This window comes from Lygodium microphyllum, chromosome 22, assembly GCF_053477565.2.
Source record: "Lygodium microphyllum isolate KBCC chromosome 22, Lygodium_microphyllum_v1.1.10, whole genome shotgun sequence".
NCBI lineage: Eukaryota > Viridiplantae > Streptophyta > Polypodiopsida > Schizaeales > Lygodiaceae > Lygodium > Lygodium microphyllum.
Window position 1 is genome coordinate 56,294,176 of NC_141156.1, and position 25,134 is coordinate 56,319,309.

The 25,134-nt window shown below is 40.7% G+C and overlaps 1 protein-coding gene across 6 annotated transcripts in view; it reads left to right on the top strand.

Moving 5' to 3' along the window:
- Window positions 1-2,221: 2,221 nt before the first annotated feature.
- The window catches only part of LOC148017173 (chromatin remodeling protein EBS-like), a 51,858-nt gene continuing 28,945 nt past the window's right edge, over window positions 2,222-25,134 (top strand). For 2 of the 6 annotated variants that reach the window (XR_015687927.1, XM_087663286.1), the window contains exons 1-4: window positions 2,225-2,756; window positions 3,124-3,466; window positions 3,566-3,634; window positions 20,324-20,465. Coding sequence is in view for 5 of the 6 variants with exons in the window: in XM_087663286.1 (XP_087519412.1) it covers window positions 2,684-2,756; window positions 3,124-3,466; window positions 3,566-3,634; window positions 20,324-20,465 (627 nt within the window). In the remaining variant the exon portion in view is untranslated. Of the gene's footprint in view, window positions 2,757-3,075; window positions 3,467-3,565; window positions 3,635-20,323; window positions 20,466-25,134 lie in introns of all 6 variants that reach the window. The other 4 variants (XM_087663285.1, XM_087663284.1, XM_087663288.1 and 1 more) reach the window with 4 other exon arrangements.

Genomic DNA, 25,134 nt, shown 5'->3' on the forward strand with positions numbered 1-25,134 from the left:
TTGCATATGGTTTTCCAAATACTCCATTTGAGAGCATATTGCATGTCAAGAATGTGAATGCTCCATCTCTAATCATTGTGGTTTATGTCAATAATATGTTGCTTATTAATCTTGATGAGGTATACATTGCTAATTTTTAAGTTGATTTGAATTTGACCTTTGACATGTCAAGTTGGGCCTATTGTATTAGTATTTGGGCATTTAGTTTAAGTAGTGTGTTGGAGGCATTGCTATGTGCCAAACAAAATATGTTGAGACATTGTTGTAGAGATTTGATTTTGAGGATTGCGAGCCCATTGCTACTCCTATAGAGGTTCAAAGTTAAGTCTTCATGATGCTAGATACTACTTTGATGCCATTGTCTAACATTTGGTTTGCACTCTCACGGATGAGTAGGCTTATGTATAACCAAGAAGTGGTACTCAACACCTTGGGTTGTTTTATGGAAAGGAGATCATTCTTACCATATTTGCATGTTTATTGGTATTCTAATTGGCCAAGTTATTAAGATTCTTTGTTGTATCCAAAAGTGGTTTTCTCTTCATGCTTAGCCTTCTAAATCTACATCAAAACCTCTCAGTAAACTTTCTATTACCTGCTCTCACGCTTCTTAGGTGCCTTGACCAACATGAGGTAATTGTTTCATTTGTCACTTATATAAGTAGAAAGTGTCACAATCAACAATTATGTTTTGATTGATCGAGATGGTTTTTTGCATGATTGTTTCATGGTTAAGTTGATCTAAAGTGTTGGTGCACAAGATGGGAGTAGCATCAATTACTAAGCCACCATCCAATCCATTGCATATCGTGGATGATTGTCACATCGATGTTGTGTCCATGACAAAGATGATGATGCATGACTTGCACAAATGAGCATGCTCCATAAGCATGATTCTTGTTGCATAGCACGTAGGATATATTGGTTTTATTATTGTTATTGCATAACACATAGGATGGATTAGTAGCTTCCATATATATGCCACCATGCCTTGTTGTATGCTTGAGCAACACTATCTTGTATTGATATGATTTGCAGTTTGTATAAAATTGCCCATCATTATATATGTGCACTTGTGCATTCTTCCATAATTGCTATGTTTTATTTAAATCTAGCAATTCTTTTTCTTTCCCAGATTATTGGAAATAGTGCGTGCATGGCTTCATTTCATTGGAGTTTGAGTGCTTGTGTCAGACCTAGTCAGTATCTTTGTAGTGATTTGAGTTGTCTTAGAGAGGGACTTGAGAGAGAGAAATTGCTATTAATGAGAGAGAGAGAGAGAGAGAGAGAGAGAGAGAGAGAGAGAGAGAGAGAGAGAGAGAGAGAGAGAGAGAGAGAGAGAGAGAGAGAGAGAGAGAGAGAGAGAGAGAGAGAGAGAGAGAGAGAGAGAGAGAGAGAGAGAGAGAGAGTGTGTGTGTGTGTGTGTGCGTTATTAGTGAACTATTCACAAAATAGATTGTTGACTTTTCAAACCAAGTGACAAGCAAAAGTAGTTAACAAATCTTAGGTATTCACTTTATTGCAAAACATTTAGACATTGCAATTTGATAAAAAATACACGTATATACACATGAACTATCGTGCATTAATACTGGAGGATGCTTTGGGGCCTTGTAGTAAGACAAAGATTGCATGACACAAAATCTCATAGTGAGAAAGAGGTTACATTTTTCAAATAAAAACTACCAAGTATATGGTGAATGTCGGTGGACCACCTTGGTTGTTATCCCCTTCACACCATATAGATAGTACCTGATTTGAAGCTAGAACAGTCGTAGTTCATGTGACTAGCAACAACAACTATCTTTTGCCTCTCAAGGTGTGTGTCTAGGGGGGGGGGGGGGTGTGTGTGTGTGTGTGAGGGATGATGTGAGAGAATTGTCTGATACTTGGAATTGCAAGTGCCATTAAGAGGGCGTTCACGCAAACATGTCCTTCGATTAATGTTTTTTTCGTTTCTGTGTAGCTCCATGTGCACATTGCAACTATTCTTCTGTGTCGACGCGGAGACCGTAACTTTGGTTTGCAAACAAATTCAGCTTTTGGCACACGAATACAAATGCTAGGTGCAACTTCTATTTTCACTCTAAACCCACAAACTATGCTTGAGAGCAAAAGAGTGGAGAGGGACATAGCAAGCTACAAGTGCAACGATAGCCGCACAAGGCAATGATGATGAGATGCTGTTGGGTCCCCGACCGTGAAGTAAGACACTATAAGGGCGCGGGGTTTCGCCCGAGTGTGTGAAGGTGCCTTAAGGGGAGCTGGCCGTGTTGTGCTGCACTCTCTCTGACTGACAAAGCAAGCAGCCACAGAACACTCCCGAATCCAAGGGTTTTTGTCTCTCTCTCTCTCTCTCTCTGTGTCGGTCTGTGTCTGTGCCTGCCTGCAAGGTCCTATGTTCAATCGCGTTTCGTCAAGCCCCATGATAGCCATCACGATGACCTTGCACCCTTTCTGTCAGTCTGTCTACAATTCTCATCTTCTCCCTCCCCTTCTAAATTTTATGTGAAGCTCCTGTCTCAGCCTCGTGTGTTCTTTCTTCTTCGTCTTTCATCGCCATCCCTGTTACATTCCTCAGCTTCCGCCCCCCGCCCCCGCCCCCGCCCCCGTCCCCGCTCCGGGTCGAAAATTTTCCTTTTCCGTGCCAAGCTTCCTGTTCCTTTGCTTTCTCCGTCTCTCCATGGCCAAGACCAAAGCTCCAAAGAAAAACGTGGACACATACACCATCAAAGGCACCAACAAAGTTGTCAAGGGTACGTCCTGCTCCCAAATTTTACAGCATTGCGCCGTTATGTAAAACGAGGATAAGCAGAAAGCGATCGTAAGCTGCACATGTAAAAACAATGCCTTTGTAGCCATGCCTGCCAAGATACCTCCTGCACCAAAAATTTCACGGCATTGCCCGATTTATAACAAAAAAGGGTTATAGCATTTTATGTTTCTAAAGAAGAAGTGCTATCAGAATCAGAGAATGAAAGTGTTTTCCCTGTTTTAGGCTTTCGGTTGGTCATCTGCAGCTTGTACACCCTCAATGTGCAGAGTCAGAGAATGAAAGTCTTTTCCCTTTTTTAGGCTTTCGGTTGATCACCTGCAGCCTCCGATTGATGTGATATGTTGCAGTTGGAGACACTGTGCTGATGCGCAACCAGGAGCCCGACAAGCCGCCTTATGTTGCTAGGGTCGAGAAGATGTGGGCGGATGGGAGGAGCAATGTGAAGGTGGAGGTGCGATGGTATTACCGGCCAGAAGAGTCGATAGGTGGCAGAAGGCAGTTTCATGGCGCCAAGGAGGTGTTTTTGTCGGATCATATTGATAGGCAAAGTGCGGACACCATCGAGGGGAAATGCACTGTGCACACTTTCAAAAGCTACACCAAATTAGAGAATGTGGATTCGGATGACTATTTCTGCCGTTTTGAATATAAAGCATCCACTGGAGCATTTACACCTGACCGCGTTGCTGTGTAAGTGAATGATTCATGATGTTCCTTTTTGATTATATCGCATGGCAGCTTCTTTTTAATGTTAGGATAGCAGGAATTAAACTTTAAAGATACTTGTAGGTACTGTAAATGTGAGATGCCATACAATCCGGATGACTTGATGGTGCAGTGCGAGGAATGTAAGGACTGGTAAGTCACGATTGACTCTGTTTCTTCGGCGATTATTTTTATTCATTAAATCTCAGCGGCCTTCTTTATTGCAGCAGATTACCATTGAATCACTTGCACTGCCCTTGCCAGTAATCCATGGCAAAAATTCACAGTTTGAAATATTTAAACAAAGCAAACCTAAATTTCTTTAGCTTTCCTAGTTTCTTGTCTTCTTGTAGCTCACGTGTGGTCAACAGTGTACTAGTGTCAAAATATAATTGTGCTGATACTTATATACTTAATTATCAGCAGAAATCAAACTGAGTGCAGCCGACTGTGGGAAGTGGTCACATTCTCCTCCATCAATTGATCAATCGTTCGTTCTTATTTGGATGTAGTTCTTGCACTCTTAGGCCCAACTCTCCAAGCTCTCCCTCCTTTTCATTTTGTTTGTTGGGACCTGATCACTGTTTGCACTCCATTCCTGTACAGGACCAATGACCTGTGATGTCATGTGCAGGGGAGAAGTAGGCTGCACTAGTTTTGCTTCCTAGGACACTGATCGCAAAATGTTCTGTAAAAAGTCCTCAAATCATTTGCTTATAGCTCAAGAACTTATACAAACTTTCCAATTCGAAGACATATCTTTCCAGAAGGAAGTGGTCTCGACATATTCAGGACTAAGATTATTTCTATGTTGGTTGCAATCCAAAACCTGTCTAAAATATTGTCATGCTATTATTTGGTTCTTTTGGAAGACAACTCTGAATGTGTTGCCAAGCTGATGGCATGAACTTGTGGCCTTCTTGAGAGAGTCAATTATCATAATGTAACATGTTTCTAAGAGATTCTCATTTGAGATAGGGGGTACTTTGATAGTCCTCTTAGCAGCTAATGTTTCCAGCAAGAAGTTTCATAAATTCCCAAAATGTTACTGACAAATGTATTGCTTGGATATCTTGTTGGAGCAATGTTGACTTTATAATCAGGCTAATACCAAATTTACTGGACATGCAGTTTCTTGTATGTTACATGAGATGAACTTGTGGTATTAGCATTTAGCAATGTAGGAGCAATTTAGAGGAGTTCAGGCTTTGGCATAGCAGGAAGGGAGAAAACATGCATGGGAAAACCACCCCCCCCATTTCTGAAACCTCCCTTTACCCGGCACCTTGAACTATTTGAGTTAGCTTGATTACTGAGGTAGCCCTCACGAAGACCCTCCATGCTTGCACTAAGAACAATCATGCATTGTACTCTGATGGGATTGAAGCTCGATGCTTTTAAATGTTGGAGATGAAATGCAAGGAATCTCATGTGAATGTACACAATTGCTTTTGTCACTTGTGGAACTGCATTGACTGTGGATGATGACTTCCCTGAAATCCAAGGCTGAAGGCAACATGATGCATAAACCTTATGTGGTGGAGAAGATGAGTAGAAACACAAACTTTAGATTAAACAGCAAACAGCAAATTTGTTTTTATGAAAGATGTAATTGTTAGAGGCATAGCCGAGGTCAGTAAGCATGCAGTTGGACTTGATCAACACTAGCAATGTGAGTCTATAGCTGCAATGAAACCTTCCACCTGAAATTAGCTAAAACAGCAAAAGTGCATATCCTGCACATTGCCGGTAAAAGGGATGACTGTAGTGAGACTGAACCAATTGAGTGTGATGAATGCAGCACAAGGCAGAAGTTCTGACGGCTATGCAGGATGGAAATTGGGGAAACATCAATTGATGGGGATGAGCATGACCTTGGACATGGAAGTGCTGGTCTTTGAAGTGCAACTAGAGACGGCATGCCATCCCCTTGGACATGGAAATGCTGGTCTCTGAAGCGCAACTAGAGACATTATTCACACAAGTTGACTGCTAGGGTTAATCTACAGAGTGATCAATTGCCTACACTTGGACACATTTATGACATGCATTCACACAATGTATACGTGAAGGACATTGACACATCTGAGTTGGATGATAATTCTCTAGTATGTGGTAGATACATTGATCTAGACAGGAAATAAAAATCATGTCTCAGCTTATGTTTTTTTTCCCCTGAAATAGGAAGTACATTGGCACTATTAGAAGGACAATTATTGTGGATGTAATCTTTTTAGCTTGTTGATGCAAGGGATATGGCCCTTTCTCTTTTCAAAGAGGAGATGATAATTGATGATGGTTATGAGGATTTGTGTATCAGCATTGTTGTTGCACACTCATGACACGTGAATTTGTGTGAGGGAGATATCTCTAATGATGTTGTGGGATTGCCTACAATCTCTTTTATAGCCTTTATATTTGGATCTTGTTAGATGTGCATATGGAGGTCAGGAAAGAGTAAAATTATGCCGAAATCATAAGGAGCTAATGAAGGCAATGAATTGCAAAAGTGACGAATATGGTTGGTATGATGGCAGCCCTTAGTATATTGGGAAGAAGATTAGGATGTAACTTGCAAGACATATGTGCAATAATATGTTACCCAGTTGAATGTTTCTCTAAATAAGGTGCAAACAACTAATTGAATAGTTTGAGCTTGGCAAGTCTTCAAGGCCTAAGAATAAAGTGGGTAATGTCAAGCCTGTAGTTAAATCCTCAATTAGTAGCCAATTTATTTGACTGTAGTAACGCCCCAAAAAGGAAATTTTTATTTATTTCCTATGTTTAGGATTTGGTAGGACAAAAGTCCAAACAAACTCTATAAAAAGGACCACAGGGGGCAATGAAACAAGCCTTTGATAACTCAAAGGGCAGCAAACCTTGAGCTGCAAGCTCTTATTGCAGCATTAACAAAAAAATAGAAAAGTTAAATTATTCACAGATGGGAGTTACAGCGCTCGTACTCAGCACAAAGACACCAATTCACCCCAAAGATTAGTGCCCCTTTTTGTATTCCTTTCAAATTTCGATGTTATTGAAAATGGTTTGCATTGGATATAAGTCGTTCCTTGTACTCATATGATCCTCTAGTGGTATTTTTTATATTGGTTTTAAGCATGTGTTTTATGATTTGTAGTCCAGATTTAATTTAAAAACAGAATATACATTCATTGTATTGTACGTTTTAAAATCTTAAGGTACCATTTAGTGTTGTATGATATCATGCCTTTCACACTTGGTAACTATGTGACTAAAAAGCATTAAGACAAAGCGATTTCCATTGGGATAAATTTGCTAAGTCAACCTCCTCTATCCACTTCTCATAAGTCAGTGCATAGTTTTGAAACTTCACCAAGTAGCTACATGAAACTCTACCCTTGACCTTTTTCTTCTTGTGTGCCAACGCCATCAAGATTGGTTTTTTCAAGTTTCTACAAGATTAACATGTGATCAACTAATGAACTAGCTTTTTGGGCAGGTATGACAATGCATTAGTTTTGGGGATATGGATAGGCCCATTAGTAGCAAAGGTTCAATAGATAAAAGCCACAAAATTAAGTAATTACTTAATTTGTAGGTGCAAAGTGCACTTCTGATTAATTGGGACTTTTTGAACCTTAGTGCAAAACTTTGGACAAAATTATTAAATTTGGGCAAGAGGTCAAAGTTTAGGTTTGGACATTGGGTTTAGTTATTTGGAGGGTTAATTATGTGAGCCACTACAATAATTGCATGCATAACAAAAAACTAATACGTATTAATGCCTAATTTTGCTCCATTAAAACAATCGCTAAAAGCTTTATTTTTGAAAAAGGGCATTGTTACTTATCAATATAATAAATGCCCAAGAATCCCCTATAGAAGGACATGTTGTGGACATCCATCTCGAATTATCCATTGTCAGACATGTTGGCCATCAGCCATTGCCCATCTCCTTTGTTGCCTAGAGGACAGTGTCAACATATGCAAACGTCATCTTGCTGCTGCCATTCTCATCATTTGGAGGCTGCCACCTATTGTTTGCCATCTCCTTGACCTACTGTAGTTGCATTTTTATAATCTCAACTTGCATTTTCAGCATTTGGAGGACATCTGGTTGATTTCCTCACACTACAACATCTTTTGCTAGTTGCGTTATTGTTTTTTGGCTTCTACTCTGTGTTTTTTTGCTTGGATTTATTCATGTCATCTTGCTCATTAGGATTGTGTTTCATTGTCTCCATTGTTGCCTACATCATCGTTAGTCTTGGCAAATTGTCTAGGTGTTAGAAATGTGTGCAGTGATGGAAGCATAGAATGCTAGTAATAGATTGCACTACATGAGAGAAGAAAGAGAGACCATGAGAGGAGAAACAAAAGAACTTTGCATAGGGAGAACTTAGAGATATGCTAAAAAAATGGAATCTATATACCAAGACATGAGACAAGCACATATTGCAGTGGGTCATTGGTTGTGTGGGTACTAGTGGTGGCTTCCTCTCCAACTGGATGTGCAAATGATGAATAAATGAGGGAACAATTGAATAAATAGGTATAAAGACTGCTATTATCTAGATCAAGTCAACTAGCAAATAGAATAATAGTAAAAGATGGTCGACCATCAAATAATGGCCGAATACTCTAAAACAAGCACTAGAAAAGTGCACAAAATAAACTTTTGTGCCTAGCCACTAAACCACACATAAACTCACTCATGAGCTAACTAATTTGCTAACACTCTCTTAGATTGTGGGTGATGTGGTATAATAAAACAATACAATGATAATGACTTTTGTAGGACATAAAACAATGACCATTTGAATAGGATTGTGGACATCCAAGCAGTGGGTGATCAAGCCATTGCCTAGGTGCCTCGGAGAGAACTTGATGTTGATGTCAATCATATCTTCTCTTGAAACTAGAGAAGAATATGTTAGCTTGCCTATTTTAGTCATGTCAGTCTGTCATCTCCTGGTTGTGAGCTCCTGTCAGAGTTTAATGGAGACATGAGAGCTGTAGCATTCTAGAGTGCATTTCTTTTGTTTTAGGCACTTTTTTTTGTGCATTTCCATGGTCTATCAGTTTGTTGACACTTGCTGCTACTACCTTTCTAGTCCACAATTGCTTGGGAGAGATTGTCATCATTTTTCCATTTTTTCTATGCAATTGGACTGCATTTATTGCAGTTGTACCTTCATTTGCTGCAGTCGGCCAGATTTAGGACATACTCCTGTAAGCATTCGGGCCAATTTTTGGTGGAGGTGGCTATGTATAGCACACCTCCCACACCTGATTGACTTCTTGGGCTGCATGCAGGGACTAATCAGTCTTCATCATTATAGTCGGCATTCATCTTTAGTTAGTGCAGTATTTCTTCCTTCATCTTTTTCCATCAAAATGTAGCATTTTTGGGCAATTGCAAATTTAGAAGATGTCTTACCGTTGTCAGGGGGGTTTTTGTCGATAGGTCGTATCCACTGGGGATCAGAGGTAGAAGGAAGTAGAGATAGAAGATGAAAGAGAAGGAAAATAATACACAAGAGGTAAACACAATAAAGACAAAGCACAATGAATCAAATCAATATGTATTGACAGAACTTGAAATCCCTTGTTTGGCACTACTCAGAAGCAATCTTCAGGCATTAGATCTCCTGTGTCTCCTTCGTAGACCAAAAATGAGTATCAACCAACAGCTTTCTCTCTGCTACTCAGAACCTAAATCTGATGGCTCAGTTGGGTTCGAAAGGCGGGTAAAACTAGAGAACACTTGACACCTGGTCAGGGATCTCCCAGATCACTCCTCCTTCCTCTTCCAGTTCAAAGTGCAGTTTTCAACTTGTCAAATGCAATCGTGATGTGCGCGATTTCGCCCATCTTTCTTTTTTATGAAAAATCCCAAAACTGGCTGAAAAAGCCACTTGCTTTTTGCATGCCATCCTAATCTAGAAGCTTTTCTAACTTTTTAGGATTTTTACAATAAATAATATAAAAAAGAGGCTAAAACTATTCAAAAATCTAGTATTTTTGGACAATCCATGCCACGGACACTAGCACTAACGACTCAGATCACATTGACTCTCTACATTAATAAGAAAGTCGGATGATGATGCACTCTAGAGTTTTTCACACTGTGTCTGCGTAGTGGCACGACATTGTGAGTTTCAAGGCTTTGATGACTTAGACGAGGAGTTTTTGTCTCACCACTCTTCTGAGCGGAGACCTGATTATTGAGAGTTTCGATGGGAGGAGTCTCCTAGAATTCGTCCCTCTTCTGCTCATCTTTCATAGTGGGCCCCATTTGAAGTGAAGGCTTCGTCAGATGTGAAGATACCTTCTTTGATACCCTCTATTCAGGTTCCTATTATCTCTTCTTTGCCCAAAGAAGACAAACTTGATGGTTTCAACTATTCGTTGTGCTTGTGCAAGGTGGGGTGCATACTTGACACCTTTGATCTTTGGGACTCTCTTCTTCACCTATTCTATGTCCCCAAGAGGATCCCACCAATGGGCCCTCCATGGACTGTGCAGCCTTATGGGATTGACTCAACTCTAGAGTGAGGCCTTTCTCTTTGTGAGTTTGCAAGTCTTTGTTCTTATGCATATTTGCAGGTTCAGGATTGCAGTAGAAGTGTGGAGTAAGCTTGTTTCTTTGTATCAACACAAGACCTTTGCCCACAAGATTTCCCTTGAGAAGATTTTGCAGATGCTTAGTCTTGATGACTCTCCTTCTATGAAGGGGCATATCTCAAAGATGGAGGATATGAGAGATGAGCTTGCCACTCTTGGACGAAAGATCTCTTTTGAGAATATGGCTATGATTCTCTTGACTCAGTTGCCATCTCCTTGGTTTGATGTTTTCTACACCAATCTTATCGCTCGAGGACCCACAAGAAACTCTTATGGGAGGAGCTTTCATTGCTTGTCTTGGAGCATGATGAGCGATTCAAAGAGGTGGGGACCAGTGGCTCTGGCTCCACCAAGGCATCTACTATAGGTACAGGTGGAGGGAAGAAGGAGAAGACCAAGGACAAGAAGGATTCTAAGGAGAAGAAGCCCAAGGGTCCACATTGTGGAAAGAGCACTCACCTCGAGGAGAAGTGTTGGTAGAAGTATTCCCATTTGAAGCCAAATGAGAAGGATTTGAAGGCGATCCTAGCTATGACTTAGAGTCCGTCTTTGTGCATGCCTTTGCCGAGGAGGATACAGCTCTTGGTTCTTTTGCACAAGAGAAGCCTTGGCTCGTGGATAGTTGGGCTTCTTCTCACATGACCTATAGACAGGATTGGCTTCAGGACATTTGTTTAAGAGGGGGCATTGTTACCATTGGCGACAACTCTACTGTTCCCGTTTGAGGAGTGGGGACTATTCCTTTATTACCTGACGAAGTCTTCTTCCGCCAGAGTTCTTTATGTACATATTTGGGGTTTAACCTCATGTCTGTTCATGGTTTTTCGACACAACTAGGTTCTGGAGTTGCCTTTACTCAGGATGTAGTTATTGTGGAGGATGCTTCTGTAGGTGCAGCTCTTTGTATAGGTACATTAGAGGGTGGGCTCTATACACTCATAGCCTTAGCCCCAAGGTCTTCTCACGAGCTTGGGTTGCTTTGGCATGCTTGTTATGGTCATCTGAACCTCGATGCGATTTGGCGGGCTTCTTGGAATAAGATGGTGGAGGAACTTCTTGATTTTCCTCCTCTTCACACTTTGTGCCCTAGCTGCTTGAGGGGCAAGCCACATCGGCAACCACATCCCAAGGTTGCCATTAGGAGGGCTTTTGCACTACTAGAGTTGATGCATACCCACTTTTGCGGACCTATGGGCATGGCCTTTGCCATGAGGACATGTATTTTTGAAACCTCACTTAACATGTAGATTAATTTTTAATCACATGGTTAAGTAAATGTTGCACATGTGAGGTGTAATTGGGGTTAAAGTAAATTTACGAGCCCGAGACCTGAGAAAATCACGGGATGTCAAGGGCAAAAGTTGCTATAAGTTATGTTGCATAGATACCTAGTGGTATCTGGTGTCAATTCTTGGCCTAGGTCATTCATTTGGCCATAAGTGTCAGTTGGTGACACTAGAGAAGTGGCGTTTAATGGTACCTAATGCCAGTGTGATGGTTAAAGATGGCACAGAGACACTCGGGAATGAAAATTGCCTAGCCAATTTAATTATTGGCCAGTTAGATTATTTTTTTGGGCACCGAAATAATTATTAGATTAATTTTCAGTAATTAAAGACTGAAAATTAATATTTAATTATGGATAAGGCTAGAAAAACCATTTGGGAAGGCTGCCACTTGTAAAAAATGCCCATGCAAGATTGAAAAACGTCTTTAGAGGTTGGAGAGAGGCATTTTTAGTGTATTCAACCTGCAAGAGAGAGGGAGGAGATGCTGTTGGTCTTATTTGCAGCCATTGGAGGACCTTCTGAGGCAGCTAGGGGCTGGAGAAGACCAATCAACAGCAAGTGACAGCATCTATAGGCTGTTCAGACAGGGCAGCAGCAATAAATGATTGATTTTCTTCAGTTATTGCATCTACAAGCTGTTGAGACAGGGCAATAGCAGTAAATGACAGATTTTCTTCAGTTCTTTGCGAAGAAAATGATTGATTTTCTTCATTTTTGCATCTATAAGCTGTTGAGACAGGGGCAGTAGCAGTAAATGACAGATTTTCTTCAGTTCTTTGCGAAGAAACTTTGAATTTTCTCTCTCTACAGCTTTCTCTCTCATCTCCCAACCATTTCACAGCCTTGCGCTGAAGATCTCAGCATTTGGATCCTTGGATGTTGAGAAATTGCAAATTTCGCTACTGTAAACCCTAATTTACAGCAGAAATTAGGGTTTAGCAGCAGCCTCAGGAAGCATGCCAGAAATTGGAAGCTCCAAGACTTGGATTTCTCAGGGCTGAAGGTGAATTTCAGCTAAATTCAGGTGGAGGACTAGCCAACCATTGAATTTGGGGCATTTCCATTGTCTATGAAGTGGGTGAAGGCCAATTAAGTGCCCGAATCAAGGTGCAAAATAGATTGAAGACTTGCTGGTCACTTTGGATAGCAAGGGGAGTTTGGATTGCGAAGGGGATCGGGAGAATCCCATTGTAAATCAACTTTTTCTTCAATAAAGCTAAAGAAATACCAAAAGGGGCGCTAATTTTGGGGCCAATTGGGTGTGCATGGTCCAAGATCAATAGGTAAATTTGTATTTTCAGATTTGCATTAATTGTTTTTTGCTGTAATTAAGTTGTAATCAAGGATTTACCACCCATCCACGGAAGGAAGGTTGGTTACAGCCTCCCTTGGGAAGGCCAATTATTTGATGGTGATTGTCGACGACTTTAGTCATGTATGGCCTTATTTTTTGGAGTATAAGAGTGGGGCATACTCCCAATTTTTCGAGTGGAAGGTGTTTGTGGAGACGCAGACTACTTTCAAAATCCATGGCGTATGAGTAGATCATGATGGCAAGTTTACTTCTCACCTCTTTTCTTAGTTTTGCAGGGATCATGGCATTCGGATGGAGTGTATCCATCTGAACACACCTTCAGAGAATGGTGTGGTGGAGCGTGCAAATTGGACCATGCTGGAGATGGCGCAATTGATGTTGGAGTATAGGGGTCTTTCTCATTCCCTTTGGGGTGAGGCAGTGGCTACTGTGGTTCACATCCGCAACCGATCTTTGACTTCTGCTTTACAGGATGTGACTCCATATGAGGCTTTCTTTGGTAAGAAGCCTTTCATGTCTCATTGTTGCATCTTTAGGTGTGATGCATTTGTCCATTTGGACACGAAGAAGAGGAAGATGAAGCTTGACTCAAAGTTGAGGAAGCTCATCTTCGTGGGCTATAGAATGTCCACAAAGGGATACTGGCTGTGTGACCCGCAGACATGGAAGATTGAGGTGAGTAGGGATATGATCTTTGATGAGGATGCGGCCTTTAGGATCACATTGAAGGTTCTTTTGCAAGTGATTCTTCGTCATCAACTCACCCTCCCCCCACCTTTAGTACCTCTCCTTCCGTCTAGGTTGCCTCTTAGCAACGCTTTGTCGTCCTCGGCTCCTCCCCCTCCTATTCCTCCTCCCTCTTCACCCTCTACACCAGCTTCCCTTCCACCCTTGATGGATTCAACGACTTCTTTGCCAAGTACTTCTACCCCTTTAATCTCTCTTTAAGAGTCTTCGAGGGCTACTCAGCCATTAGTAGGGGAGCCTTCTTTAGATGAGTAGGATCTCCCTTTCCTTAGCGAGGGAAAGTCTCTTACCTAGACAAGTGTCTTGTAGGCTTTGGAGGCTACTTGGTCTCCCTCACAGCAAGAGTCTATTCAAATTCCTCATTGGTACAAGCATCTCATGCAGGATTTAGGTATTACTCACTTTCCTGCAACTCCTCTCGGTCCATGCATATCGGCTCGATTACAGGCCCAGTGGGATAGTTCACATTGTGTGAACTATGGTCTTATGTCAGAGATTCTTCAAGATTTCGAGCCTACTACAATTGAGGAGGCTCTTGCACAGGATGTTTGGCAGCAAGCTATGGAGGATGAGCTCGATTCCATCGGCGAACTTCTTCTTGGTTCCTTCTTGTCTTTGTCGGGGCAATCCTTCTTCCAATGATTGGTCTTACCACAAATATGGCAGGTCGATTCCTTCTTCTTGCCCTTCTTGGATTTGTTGTCATTCTCCTTCTTTTGGTCCTTCCTCTTCTTTTGAGAGGCTTGACCAACCAAAGCTTCCGATTTGGAAGCATTCTGTCCCTTCAATTGTTCCTCTTGGTCCAAGACCATAGGAACCAGCTTTTCCCATCGAAGAGTCGATTCCTGCCTTGATGCAATAAGAGCGGAATAAAAAGTACCGAATTGCGGTGGCAATTGGGACAATAAAGTGATCGCCATGTCTTTGGAGGAAATAGGCTTCCCCGCATTTTGAACCTGCATTTGAAGCTTGTTGATGTGTTCCCGAAGTGAAGAAGACTTATTCACGGACAAGGTCCGCACTTGCACCTCCAAAGAAACCCTCTTAATTAGGGTCATCCGGTTATACATCTGGTCGAGCTCCAGCCATATCTCTCGAGCCACCTTCAAGTGCTCGATGTGAGCTATCACGGTTGTAGTACAAGACAGAAAAAGAAAAGAACGAATATTGGCATTTAGTTTGTACCAACAATGAGACTGGGCCTTGGTCAACTCCACACGAGCATTGGAAGAGAGTTTGGACTCATCCCTCATCGAGGGCCGGTTAATCTCCTCCATCACAAGACTTGCCAAATCATAAGACTCCAAAATGGTTAACATTATCACGCGCTAGATGTGGTAATTGTCACCATCAAGCTTTTGATTTGATGGAAGAGCCGATAGGACAGGCGTTTGGAACTCCAAATCAGTCTCTGTAGACATGTTCACGTGCAATGCCTGCACAAATTCAAAATCAGCCCCCTTTGACTGTGTAAACGCAGCCGATTAGGGCTCTTTCCTCCGCTTCCCGAACCTTCTCCAGCCACCGGAGGCGATGAAAATGTAAAATCTGCAGTGGAAGACCTAAAACACAGCCTTCCACCCCTTCAAACAGCAATAACCTGCAGCAAATTCACCAACTGGACTCCTTTCCCGCACGCCCACACTCGCTTCAGCCTTGTTCCGATGCGCAGCCCTTGTGCTCGCCCTCGAATGCTGGAAACGCAGCCTTGTGTCGCGCTGAAAGCTCCTCTTCAGGTAGGTTCTTCAGTCAGTCAGTCTGACTTCACCGCTCTTATACCATATCAGAGTGCAGTGATGCGGAAGCATAGGATCAAGACTGAGAGAGAGAGAGAGAGAGAGAGAGAGAGAGAGAGAGAGAGAGAGCTTGCTGTCCAGGGAATGACTCTCTAACAAAATGTACCCATACAGAGTGCAGGAACCTTGAATGCAGATTGCAGCACAAAAACACAAAATGGCTGAAGGCTGAAAAATGCAGGCTGCGGAGGCTGAAAATTGGATGACCAGTAGCTGACAGGTGTTGCCTGGACAGCAGTAGTTAGGACAAGCTAGATCAGCACTGCAGCAGTATGAGGGCAGACCTACAACAGCAAAAATCAGCATTAAGTTCATGGACATCTGATACCATGTAAGAAGTGGTAAGTGATGCAATTAGCAACACTTGAACCCGCAACCTCATGATCATGAGACTTAAGCTTGAACCACTAGGCCATCTTTGCAGCTCTCAATTGGTGTACTTGGCAAGTGAGATGATGTAGCACTATGAAATGCAACATATGGAAACTCAAACAATAGAAGCAAAGTACAAGTGAAGATTGCCATGAACAAAATTATTAATTGCCAATGAAGGCATGTGTTGATGACATCTATAAACGCTAGCCAAAAGCAATGACAGCATGAGTCACACATAATGAGACTTCTATGGAGTACATGGGGGCCAATCATGCAACGATATGCCAATTATAGGATAGGGTGCCATGTGCAACAAGGTCATTGTTGAAACCTCTCCTACGATCCAAACTACACATGAGACACAACATGAACCATACTTATGTAGAAAGCCTTAAGGAAATAGACATTTGACTTCTCTCTACCATAAGCGCCTAATGTGGTTGTGCTAAACTTGCATTAGCTTCTTTAAAATATCCCCAAAGCATGCCTAATTAATGAATTTTACCAAACTTTATTGAAAGAAACATGATCCTAGAGAGTGTATTTGTCCCACATGCAAACCCTAATTTGGGAGGCCCCAAACTTTCTTTAAATAGACAGGTTGCCCTCCCTTCAGCCAATCTCGTTTTTGCAGCTTGTAGGTGTTGCAGTCTTGCTGTCCACACCTTGTTACTCGAGGATATCTTAGCTTGAGCTCTCTATCATCGATGATATTCCATCTTCAGGTGCTTGTTGCCTAGCCTTCCACCACTAATTTAGATTGTTTCCAGTAATCCTCACCTTGCTTGTCATCCTACCAGTTGCAGTTTGCACTCCAAAGTCAGTGTCTATTGCTATTCCTTGCTAAAAACCCTGCATTTGATAATATCCAATTGTCGCCCACTGCAAGGGACGTCAACAAGGCCTGTGTTTTATTGTTGCTGCTCTCACCCATCCTAGTCACCTTCATTTGGAGCTGTGTTTTGCAGTTTCGGACTTCTACTAGGTTGCCATGTCATTATCCACATTTGCCTTTGTAGTTTTTTGCTTTGTCGTTGCTCGTTTGACACTAATGCAGCTCCACTTTGTTGCATTTGCTGTTACTAGACACCTTCGAAGGCTGTCTTGTTGCGTTTTGGGATTCATTAGAGTACATCACATTCCCCAACTCATTATCTTTGGCTCGGTCCTTGAGACATGAGAGTTTGAGGTCGAGTATTCATCATTGGAGTGTGTTTCACACCATCCTAGTGTGCAAACATGATGACCATTTGGACCTAGTGTCCAAGTGTGATGATCACATACCAATGTGGTACAATTGAGCCCTTTTTAAAGGACTTCCTAATTGCCCTACTCAAGTGATGCATTTCCACCTAGTCATACATTGACCCAAGACTGCTGTAGCTAGTGCTACAGGTGCTCACTCTCAATGCCCAAGAATGAAGCAACCGCCCTAGTACACTGGGGTCAATTAGGCATTGATATGCCAATAATGAGGTAGGATGTTAGTGATGCCACCTTTGATGTCAATCCACACCTATGTGTAGCATGCAAACTCAAGGCAATGAGGACTCCTTAAGTGCACCCTTTAGTGAGCAAATGTAGCCCAAAAGCAACAAACACAAGTTAGAATATGAGACATTTTAGAATTCAATGCTTGAAAGAATAAGCAAACATGTTGGTGTTTGATTGACACAATGTCATAATGACACATTGCAGAAGTAGAACACAAATTGATGAGCATGTAGATGAGGAAAATACATGAATGCATAAACACAAATGAGAGTAGTAAAATTGCATCCACTAGTTTTGTAGCTTGACATGTTACAGTAGCCATCACCATAGTGAAGAGGAGCAACAATGACAGCTTCCCATTGATAATAATAAAAAAACACGTGTTGCTCTAGCAAAATGCAAAATCTTGAAACATTCCAAATATTTAGTTTCATGAAATGGGAAAAGGAAAGGTCTCTTTTTAAAAACCACGTGGGGTTCTTAAGTTTTTTCCACACCTTTATCTTTGTGTGCTATCACCTCCTTGTGTGTCTCCACCTCTTCCTTCCATCCCCTTCCACCTCTAGATTCTCCTCTAGCTCCTTTGCTTTGGGCTTCCACCTTCTTGAGCAACAAATACCTCCCCACAAGGATTCCACTTTGAGCATTATTTTTCACTTTTACTTAGGATTTTCTATATATATATATGTGTGTCATAGCTTGTACGTTGTGATTTGTGAATCATGAATGCTAATTTCTAATGAGAAGGTGAAACTGATAGTTTTTTTAGGCTTTAGACTTTTGACTCTAGGATCTAGGTGGGATGACCATTTTCATTTTTGTGGATCTATTTTCTTCCTTTAATATTATTGAGATATAGTAATTTTAATTATCCAAAACTTTAACACCTCCAGGTAGCCAATGAAATGAAAGGCAAAATGAAACCTTGAAATGTTGAAACATGAATGAAGATAGAACATTTCTAGTGATGCCACTCCCATCCATTTTAAGGACAAGAGCCTCATGTTTAAGGTCCCCACAATTAGATGACAAAGTACTAGTATTAACAGGGGCAAGTACACTTAATATGGATGCAACCCAAGTGAGGGATGGCATAGGAAAGAGGCAAAGTAGCCAAAAGAGTGGCAGCCCCGTCGTCCTAAGATGGACACACGAGACAAGAAAATGACATCTAATAGGTTTGTCCCTCAGTCTCTCCATCCATCTTTAGCTATGAAGAGCACACATTCAGTCAAGTTTCCAACTTTGGAAGGTTGTCTGCCAAAATCATGTAGTGAGTGTAGGATTTTCACCATTGATAAGGTTTTTAGGGTATTTGTTGCGCTAATGCAAGTGCTTTGCCAAGAGTTGACCCGATTCATAACTCTTCATGAACTTAGTAGGAGTAGGCTTTCAACTTTGCCTTTTCCAAACAGACCCCCTATTGGTGTTGCTTAATCATGTTACTGATCCATAGTTTGTAATGTATCACATTTTTTCTAGGCTTTGTAATGGTTCCCCATATCTCTTAGCTTTAAGAAGTTGGCACTAGGTGCACTTACGCATGTAATCCTCTACATAGGATTTGATTCACACCAACTGACCTAGGCCAAAATCCTTTGTATGCCCAAGTGCACTGCATGACATGCATAATAGCATTCTTATGGTACCATTTTTCAGACGTCCATCACTGGGCACACAATCTCTTCTTGATTGAAAAGCACCTATCCTCAAGGAAGGACTGCCATTTTTCTCTCGGTATGCATTGCTGTAGTATCTGGAGTACTAATACTTGGGTGGTTGCTACATCTTGAAGCAATTGCAGATAATGTCTCACTCTTGAGTTTTAGGTCTGCTCAATACATACACATTCACGTACACTATGTTTCGTACGGTACTGAATTGTATGTTTGTCCCATATGGTACCGTACAGGTTCCGTGTGTTTGAATTGTATTTTTAAAAAATGACCATTAGAAAGAGATTGTTGGTGCTTTTTCTCAAAAAAATGACTTTTTTTTGTTGTTGTAACTTCAAACTTGTAAGTTGTCTCTTCTTTCAAACCTTGTCTACTCTTTCACACTTCTCCCTCATCTCTCCTTCCTCACCTCACACACAAATCAGCTTCTATCTTCTTCAATCTCCCTCTCTTGAGCTCAAGCCTCCATTCAAGCTTCATCACCCTACCTCTCTCTCTCTCTCTCTCTCTCTCTCTCAAACCCCTCTTCCTCCCCTCCTTTCTTCTCATTCTTCTCCACAATGTCAATGCCTCTTCAATTAGAGAACTTGAGTAGAGGATGCTCCAATTAGAGAGCTTGAGTGTGATGATGGTGGGAATGTCATATGGCGACTTTGGTGAGCCATCTGAGGCCTCTTCTAGTGAGCCTTGAGGCTGGTTCTCCACCTGATGTATCCGGGCCTGATGAGGAGTCCTCATGAGTCATGAGTCAGTCATTTGTAGTTTTGTCATTTTGAGTCATTTTGTGAACATTGAGTGATAGCATGTGCCATGGCAGATGCCCTTTTGTATCTTGGATTTTACATGACTGTAGTTTCAACGCTTATATGGCCTTGCAATTGTTTTCCAAACTCTTCATGAAACTTTGTACTTTCCATGATCTATCTTTAAGTTGCACATTTTATGTGTGTAGGCTGATTTTATATATAATTTCTTTGTAGAGTAGATGTATGTGGCATCCCATCCAAAATCACAAAAGTGATTGTTGCACAGGGACCAGAATGTGAAGTGGGCTAAAGACAGGCCTGGCCCAAAAACTCCAAAACAAGAAATTCTAAGCCCAAGGCGATCTAAGAAAAGTTTAAACTCTAGACCTTGGTGGGCTCAGAGGTAGAGATGTTAGGTTATATCATATGACTCCAACAAGCAAGCACTCCTCTGTTTGTAATGGTGTATCAGAAACATGTTGCAAACTTGACAGTTGTATTAAAATGAAGCTCATGTGGACTAGTTTTATAATTATTAAGGACATGTATGCAAGCTTGGTGCAAGAATGGTTGAGTGATATTTTCTGAAAATTCAACTCCTGGAATACATTTGAAATGCCTGGTATTCTTTTCTGGTCTTCTCCTCTTCCCCCTTTTTGGTTTTTATGAGGCTATTCTTTCTATTGTAGCTCAGATTTTACTGCAACTTGTGCTCATTATTTTACTGATCTGGTTTGTCTTCCTCTTGGCACATCTCAGCTCATTCGTTGTTTCTAAAGCTTAGATTGCGCTTCTCAGGTTCCATCCATCATGCATGAAACTTACTCCTGAGCAAGTCAAGAAGTTGGAACATTTCTACTGTACTGATTGTGCAAGTGAAGCTGATGGAGATAAGAAGGCTTTAAGCAATGGCCGGGATTCGCCCATATCTGAACCAAAGGTTGCTTGTATCTTTGTGGTTTAATTAATTGTTTGGAAATATTGTTTGCCTAAAGTTGAGTTGAAGGACCACCTTTTAAGATGAAAGCGCTATAGAATTCTGTATTGCAAGTTCTACTTTTAGAAAATCGATTTGAAAAGCTTTGATGCTTACCGGTTTGGTACTGCAAGTGCATGCATTCTTTTGCATAATATTGCCAGTTATGAAGAACTAGATTGACCTGGTTTTACATCCCTTAACACTGATACCTCTATGAAGTGAACGATGCCTTTTTATTCCTTCTTTCTTTTGTTATCGTAGCGGTAGAATCCCTTCAAACTACACTGAGTACATATTTGTATGGTAGACTGATATTTGATTCATTCCTATGACACATTCCTAGGTATTATCAACACTCATCTTGTGCTTCCCATATCATGTATCTTCCAGGACAAATATTCCATTCTGTATCTGTTTATTAGCAAACTATGATAAACATGAGTTTGTGAACAGAAGAAGAGAACCTTTCTTGGTCAAACATCATAATAGGTGTACAAGGGGACAGAACTGAGCCGTAAGATAAGATTCAAAACAGGACAAATAAATGCCCAAAATATGACTGGTTGGCCAGCATTAAATGCTGGCCGACTGGCTGCAAATAATGCCAATCCACAATAAAAAATGGCAAATAAAATGCCTAAATAATCTCTAATGCCAGCCACAAGTCCAGACTCAACCATGAACTGATTAATCTGCTAACAAACTCTCCCTTATCTAGAGGCACTTTTTATCTTCTAGCTAGAGAAGGGTTTTCTCCCCATGTGGATAGTTGTCAGTGGGTGTGGTACCTTAGTACCTTAGGGATTGCATCTTCATTATCATTCTCACATAGTGAATGTGACCTTCCAGCACTCTCTTCTCTCTTCTTGTTCATTGTGATTGGTTGCCGCTCAGCTTGTAAGCCACTGCCACCTCAACCACCGTTGTCTTGAAATAGCTTTTACTGCTCCCCACAAACTGTTGCCATTTGCAAGTTTATTGCAGCCAATCCCAACTTCTTCATCACCCACCTGGGCCTGTCCTACTTGTCACCAACCTACCCTTTAGCAACCTGTTCATCACATGCATTTGCGCTTGACATAGACCAACGGACTTGTCACACTTATTTGTGCTTGCAATTTTTTGCCAAATAGTTCGTTCTTGTTCAGCTTGTTGTGCCATGTTGAATATGCCCAACCACGATGGATTTGCCGAACAACTTGATGTTGCTTGTGCCACTTTTTTTTTTCCAAAGCCTCAACACTTTACGAGCTAAAAAATATTTTTAATATTAATCCTTAATCAGTCTCTAAGTCCCACAAACACTTGATTGTGCTCAGACTCTTTGTAGGCACAAAATTTGGTGATTTTTGTAGTAGACATCAATTTCCACTCAATTTCGTCAAAAACATCGGGGCTTTCGGCCAAAACCTCTAAATTTCACCAAAATTTTGGGGATTTTGTGTTCAGTGTGCAATATTATCCAATTTCATGTCTAAAATTTGAGGCTTTTCACATTCGAGCCCAAATTTCGCCTAAATTTAGTATAAAAATTTGGGGCTTTTGTGAGATTTGTCCAAATCCATCGACTTCAAAGCCAATTTTATCTTCTTCATTGACACTCAAGGACATTGGAACCTTGTTAGCTGTAATTTTTTTTTCAACATTATCAATTGTGCACAACATACCCACTGGTACACATTTGGTGGCCGCTGTTGTGAAAATTCAGTTGTACACAATAAGCAATGGTGGGTCAAATTGACTTATTAAATATGTTTGGGGACTTCGACAAATTGGAGGGCTTGAATTACTCGATGTGGGCATACATGATGAAGCATGTTTTGGTTGCCAAACAACTTTGGGGTTATATATTTGGTTCAGAGGTTAGACCTAAAGGCCTTGTTGCATGGGATATAGTAGGTTCATCGAGTTCATCTAGCGTTATGAGTGGATCTTTCATTGCACCTCTTGCTGCACTTTCCACTGATGATATTGGTTGGGAGAGATGCTCAGGTACATGCTTTGATTGCATTGTCATGCAAAAGACAGGTTATCCCGCACATTTGGTCATGCACATGGTCGAGGATGCTTGGGATAAACTTGCTTCATTGTATTAGGTACACAATGAGGCTTGTGTATCCTATTTTTGCAAACAACTTGAGATGGAGCACATGACAGAGGGTGATTTGGTGTAGACTTAGATTAGAAGTGTTAAGGATGTAACAAAGCTTGCAAATATTGATGAGATTAGTCTTGATGCTTTTCTTGTTTCTATAGTATTGGCTGGCCTACTTGACTCTTATCAGAGTTTTGCCACTATACTTTGCTTGCTTGCAAAAAGAGATGCTAATGCATGTACATTTGATGCGTTGGTGTCATTATTATTGCAAGAAAAACAATCACTGGTGAATTGCATAAGTATGAAAAATCAAGCATTTGCAGCCAGCCATAGGAGCAAAGGAAAGTCATGGCAGCCATTAAACTCCAATGGCAAGGACAAATTAGCCTCTTCTATGGACTCTTCAACCACCAAGGATGAGGGTGCTAAGAAAAAGAGATGCAATTATTGTAGGAAAAAGGGGCATATCATTGAGAAATGTAGAAAGAGGTTTGCTAGTGAGAAAAGAAAGCAAGCAGGCATTATTGTTGCTGAAAATTCAGTGAGTGCGAAGTATGTAACAATAGATTTGGCAAGTTTGGATATCGGTCAATCTTATTCTTTGGCCGTACATTGTTTGTATAATCTTTTCTTCTCATGCACATGGCTAATCAATGGCTGAAAACAACAAGACATGGTATTTTGACAGTGGTGCCTCCAAGCACATAACATTCTTTTATGACTTGTTTATATCATGTGTAAATGTATAAGAGGGGGAATGAATTGTATGTGCAAATAATGCTTGGTATACAATCCAAGGCATTGGATAAATTCTTGTTTTGTATGTGCTTGGCATAAAGAAGAACTTGCTTTCAGTTTTAGCCATTGCATGTGTTGGTTTTATGGTTAAATTCCACATGGATTGATGTAGTGTTTATTACCGTAGTAATGAGGATGCCCTTGTTATTGGCACATTATACAATAGCCTATATTGGCTTGATTTATATGAGAGGAGAGCATTAGTGAATGCATATATGTTAATGCCACCATTATGGATGACAGAGTCATGGCATGTTCGATTTGATAATCCCAATTATGGCTGTTTGCTGCACTTGAGAAGCAAAAATATGATACTTGATCTCCCTCTATTGAAAGCACCTACCCATAATGTACGTGAGAGTTGTGTACTTGGCAAAAATCATTGTGCTTTGTATACAAGTTCATTACACTTCGTATACATCGAGAGGGGGAATACGTCATGAGAGTTTAACTCTCTTTTTGCTGAAAGGGGCATTAAACATTAATGTAGAATTCCTTATATATCTTGACAAAACGGTGTAGCTAAAAGAAAGAATCGGACTTTGATGCAAATGGCACGTTGTATGCTTTCACACAATAAGTTGCCTCCATAGTTTTGGCTTGATACTATAATGTATGCGATATATGTGCTGAATTACAGTCCCACTAAAGCATTGACTGAATGTGCACCTTATGAAGCTGGGAATGGCTGAAAGTTAGTGGTGTCATACATTCGTGTCTTTGGTTGTTTGGCATATGCTTTGGTACCACAACCATGAAGATATAAATTGTAAGACTAGGCTATCAAGTGCATTTTCATTGGTTACAATGCCGAAAGTAAAGGCTACTGCTTATATCAACCCTCTACAAATAAGATTTTGTTAGTAGATATTAGGAGGATATGAAATTTTGATGCTTTGCTTAGCATTCGATTAACATGTGAGGTGCAAGTTGATTATTTCATGATGTGGGACCTAGGACCTTGATTTATCAGTTTTGGTGCCAAAGGAAAACACTATAATAAGCTATGCATTGTAGGTACTAGATGGTACCTAGTGTCAAAGCTTGGCCTAGAACATTTAATTAGCCATTAGTGTCAGTGGTGACGCTAGGGAATTCACATTATTTAAATAAATTAATGCCAGCTCTAGGCTAATGAGTGCTCAGGATTACTTGGGTGATAAATTGGCAAGGCCTATTTAATTGTTGGCCAGTTAGATTATTTTTTTGATCCATAAATTTTTTTTTTCAAAATTAATATTTTGAAAATTAATTTTATAATACTGAATTTGTTTTGTTAGGTTGTTGGCAAAACTTGCATATGCAAGTGGGAAAAACATTTTTGAGGTGTGTGCGTGTGCATGTGTGTGTATATGAAATGATATATTAATGTCTACAAAAGGCCAAATGACCTATGAGACCATGAGTTAGAACCATTTGTGATGATACAATTGTCTGGAAGAAAGTAAGTGTAAAAGAAAATCAAATAAATAGGCTATGATATAGTGGTAAAACCCTAGTTGATACAATCTTGGTGTACAAGATTCTCAACAATCCATGAGGTATAGAGCCAATGATAGGCCATTGATAGGGAGGATATCATGGAGGTATGTGCGATTTTGCTTTGGCCCGAGCACTAGTCTTTTGTATTTGCACATGCATATGGTGTTGTCGTTGATATTGGGGCTTGGGATGTCAGGATCGGCTAAGTTGGATGATGTGATCAATCAATGTCCCTCGCATAAGCATAGGTTT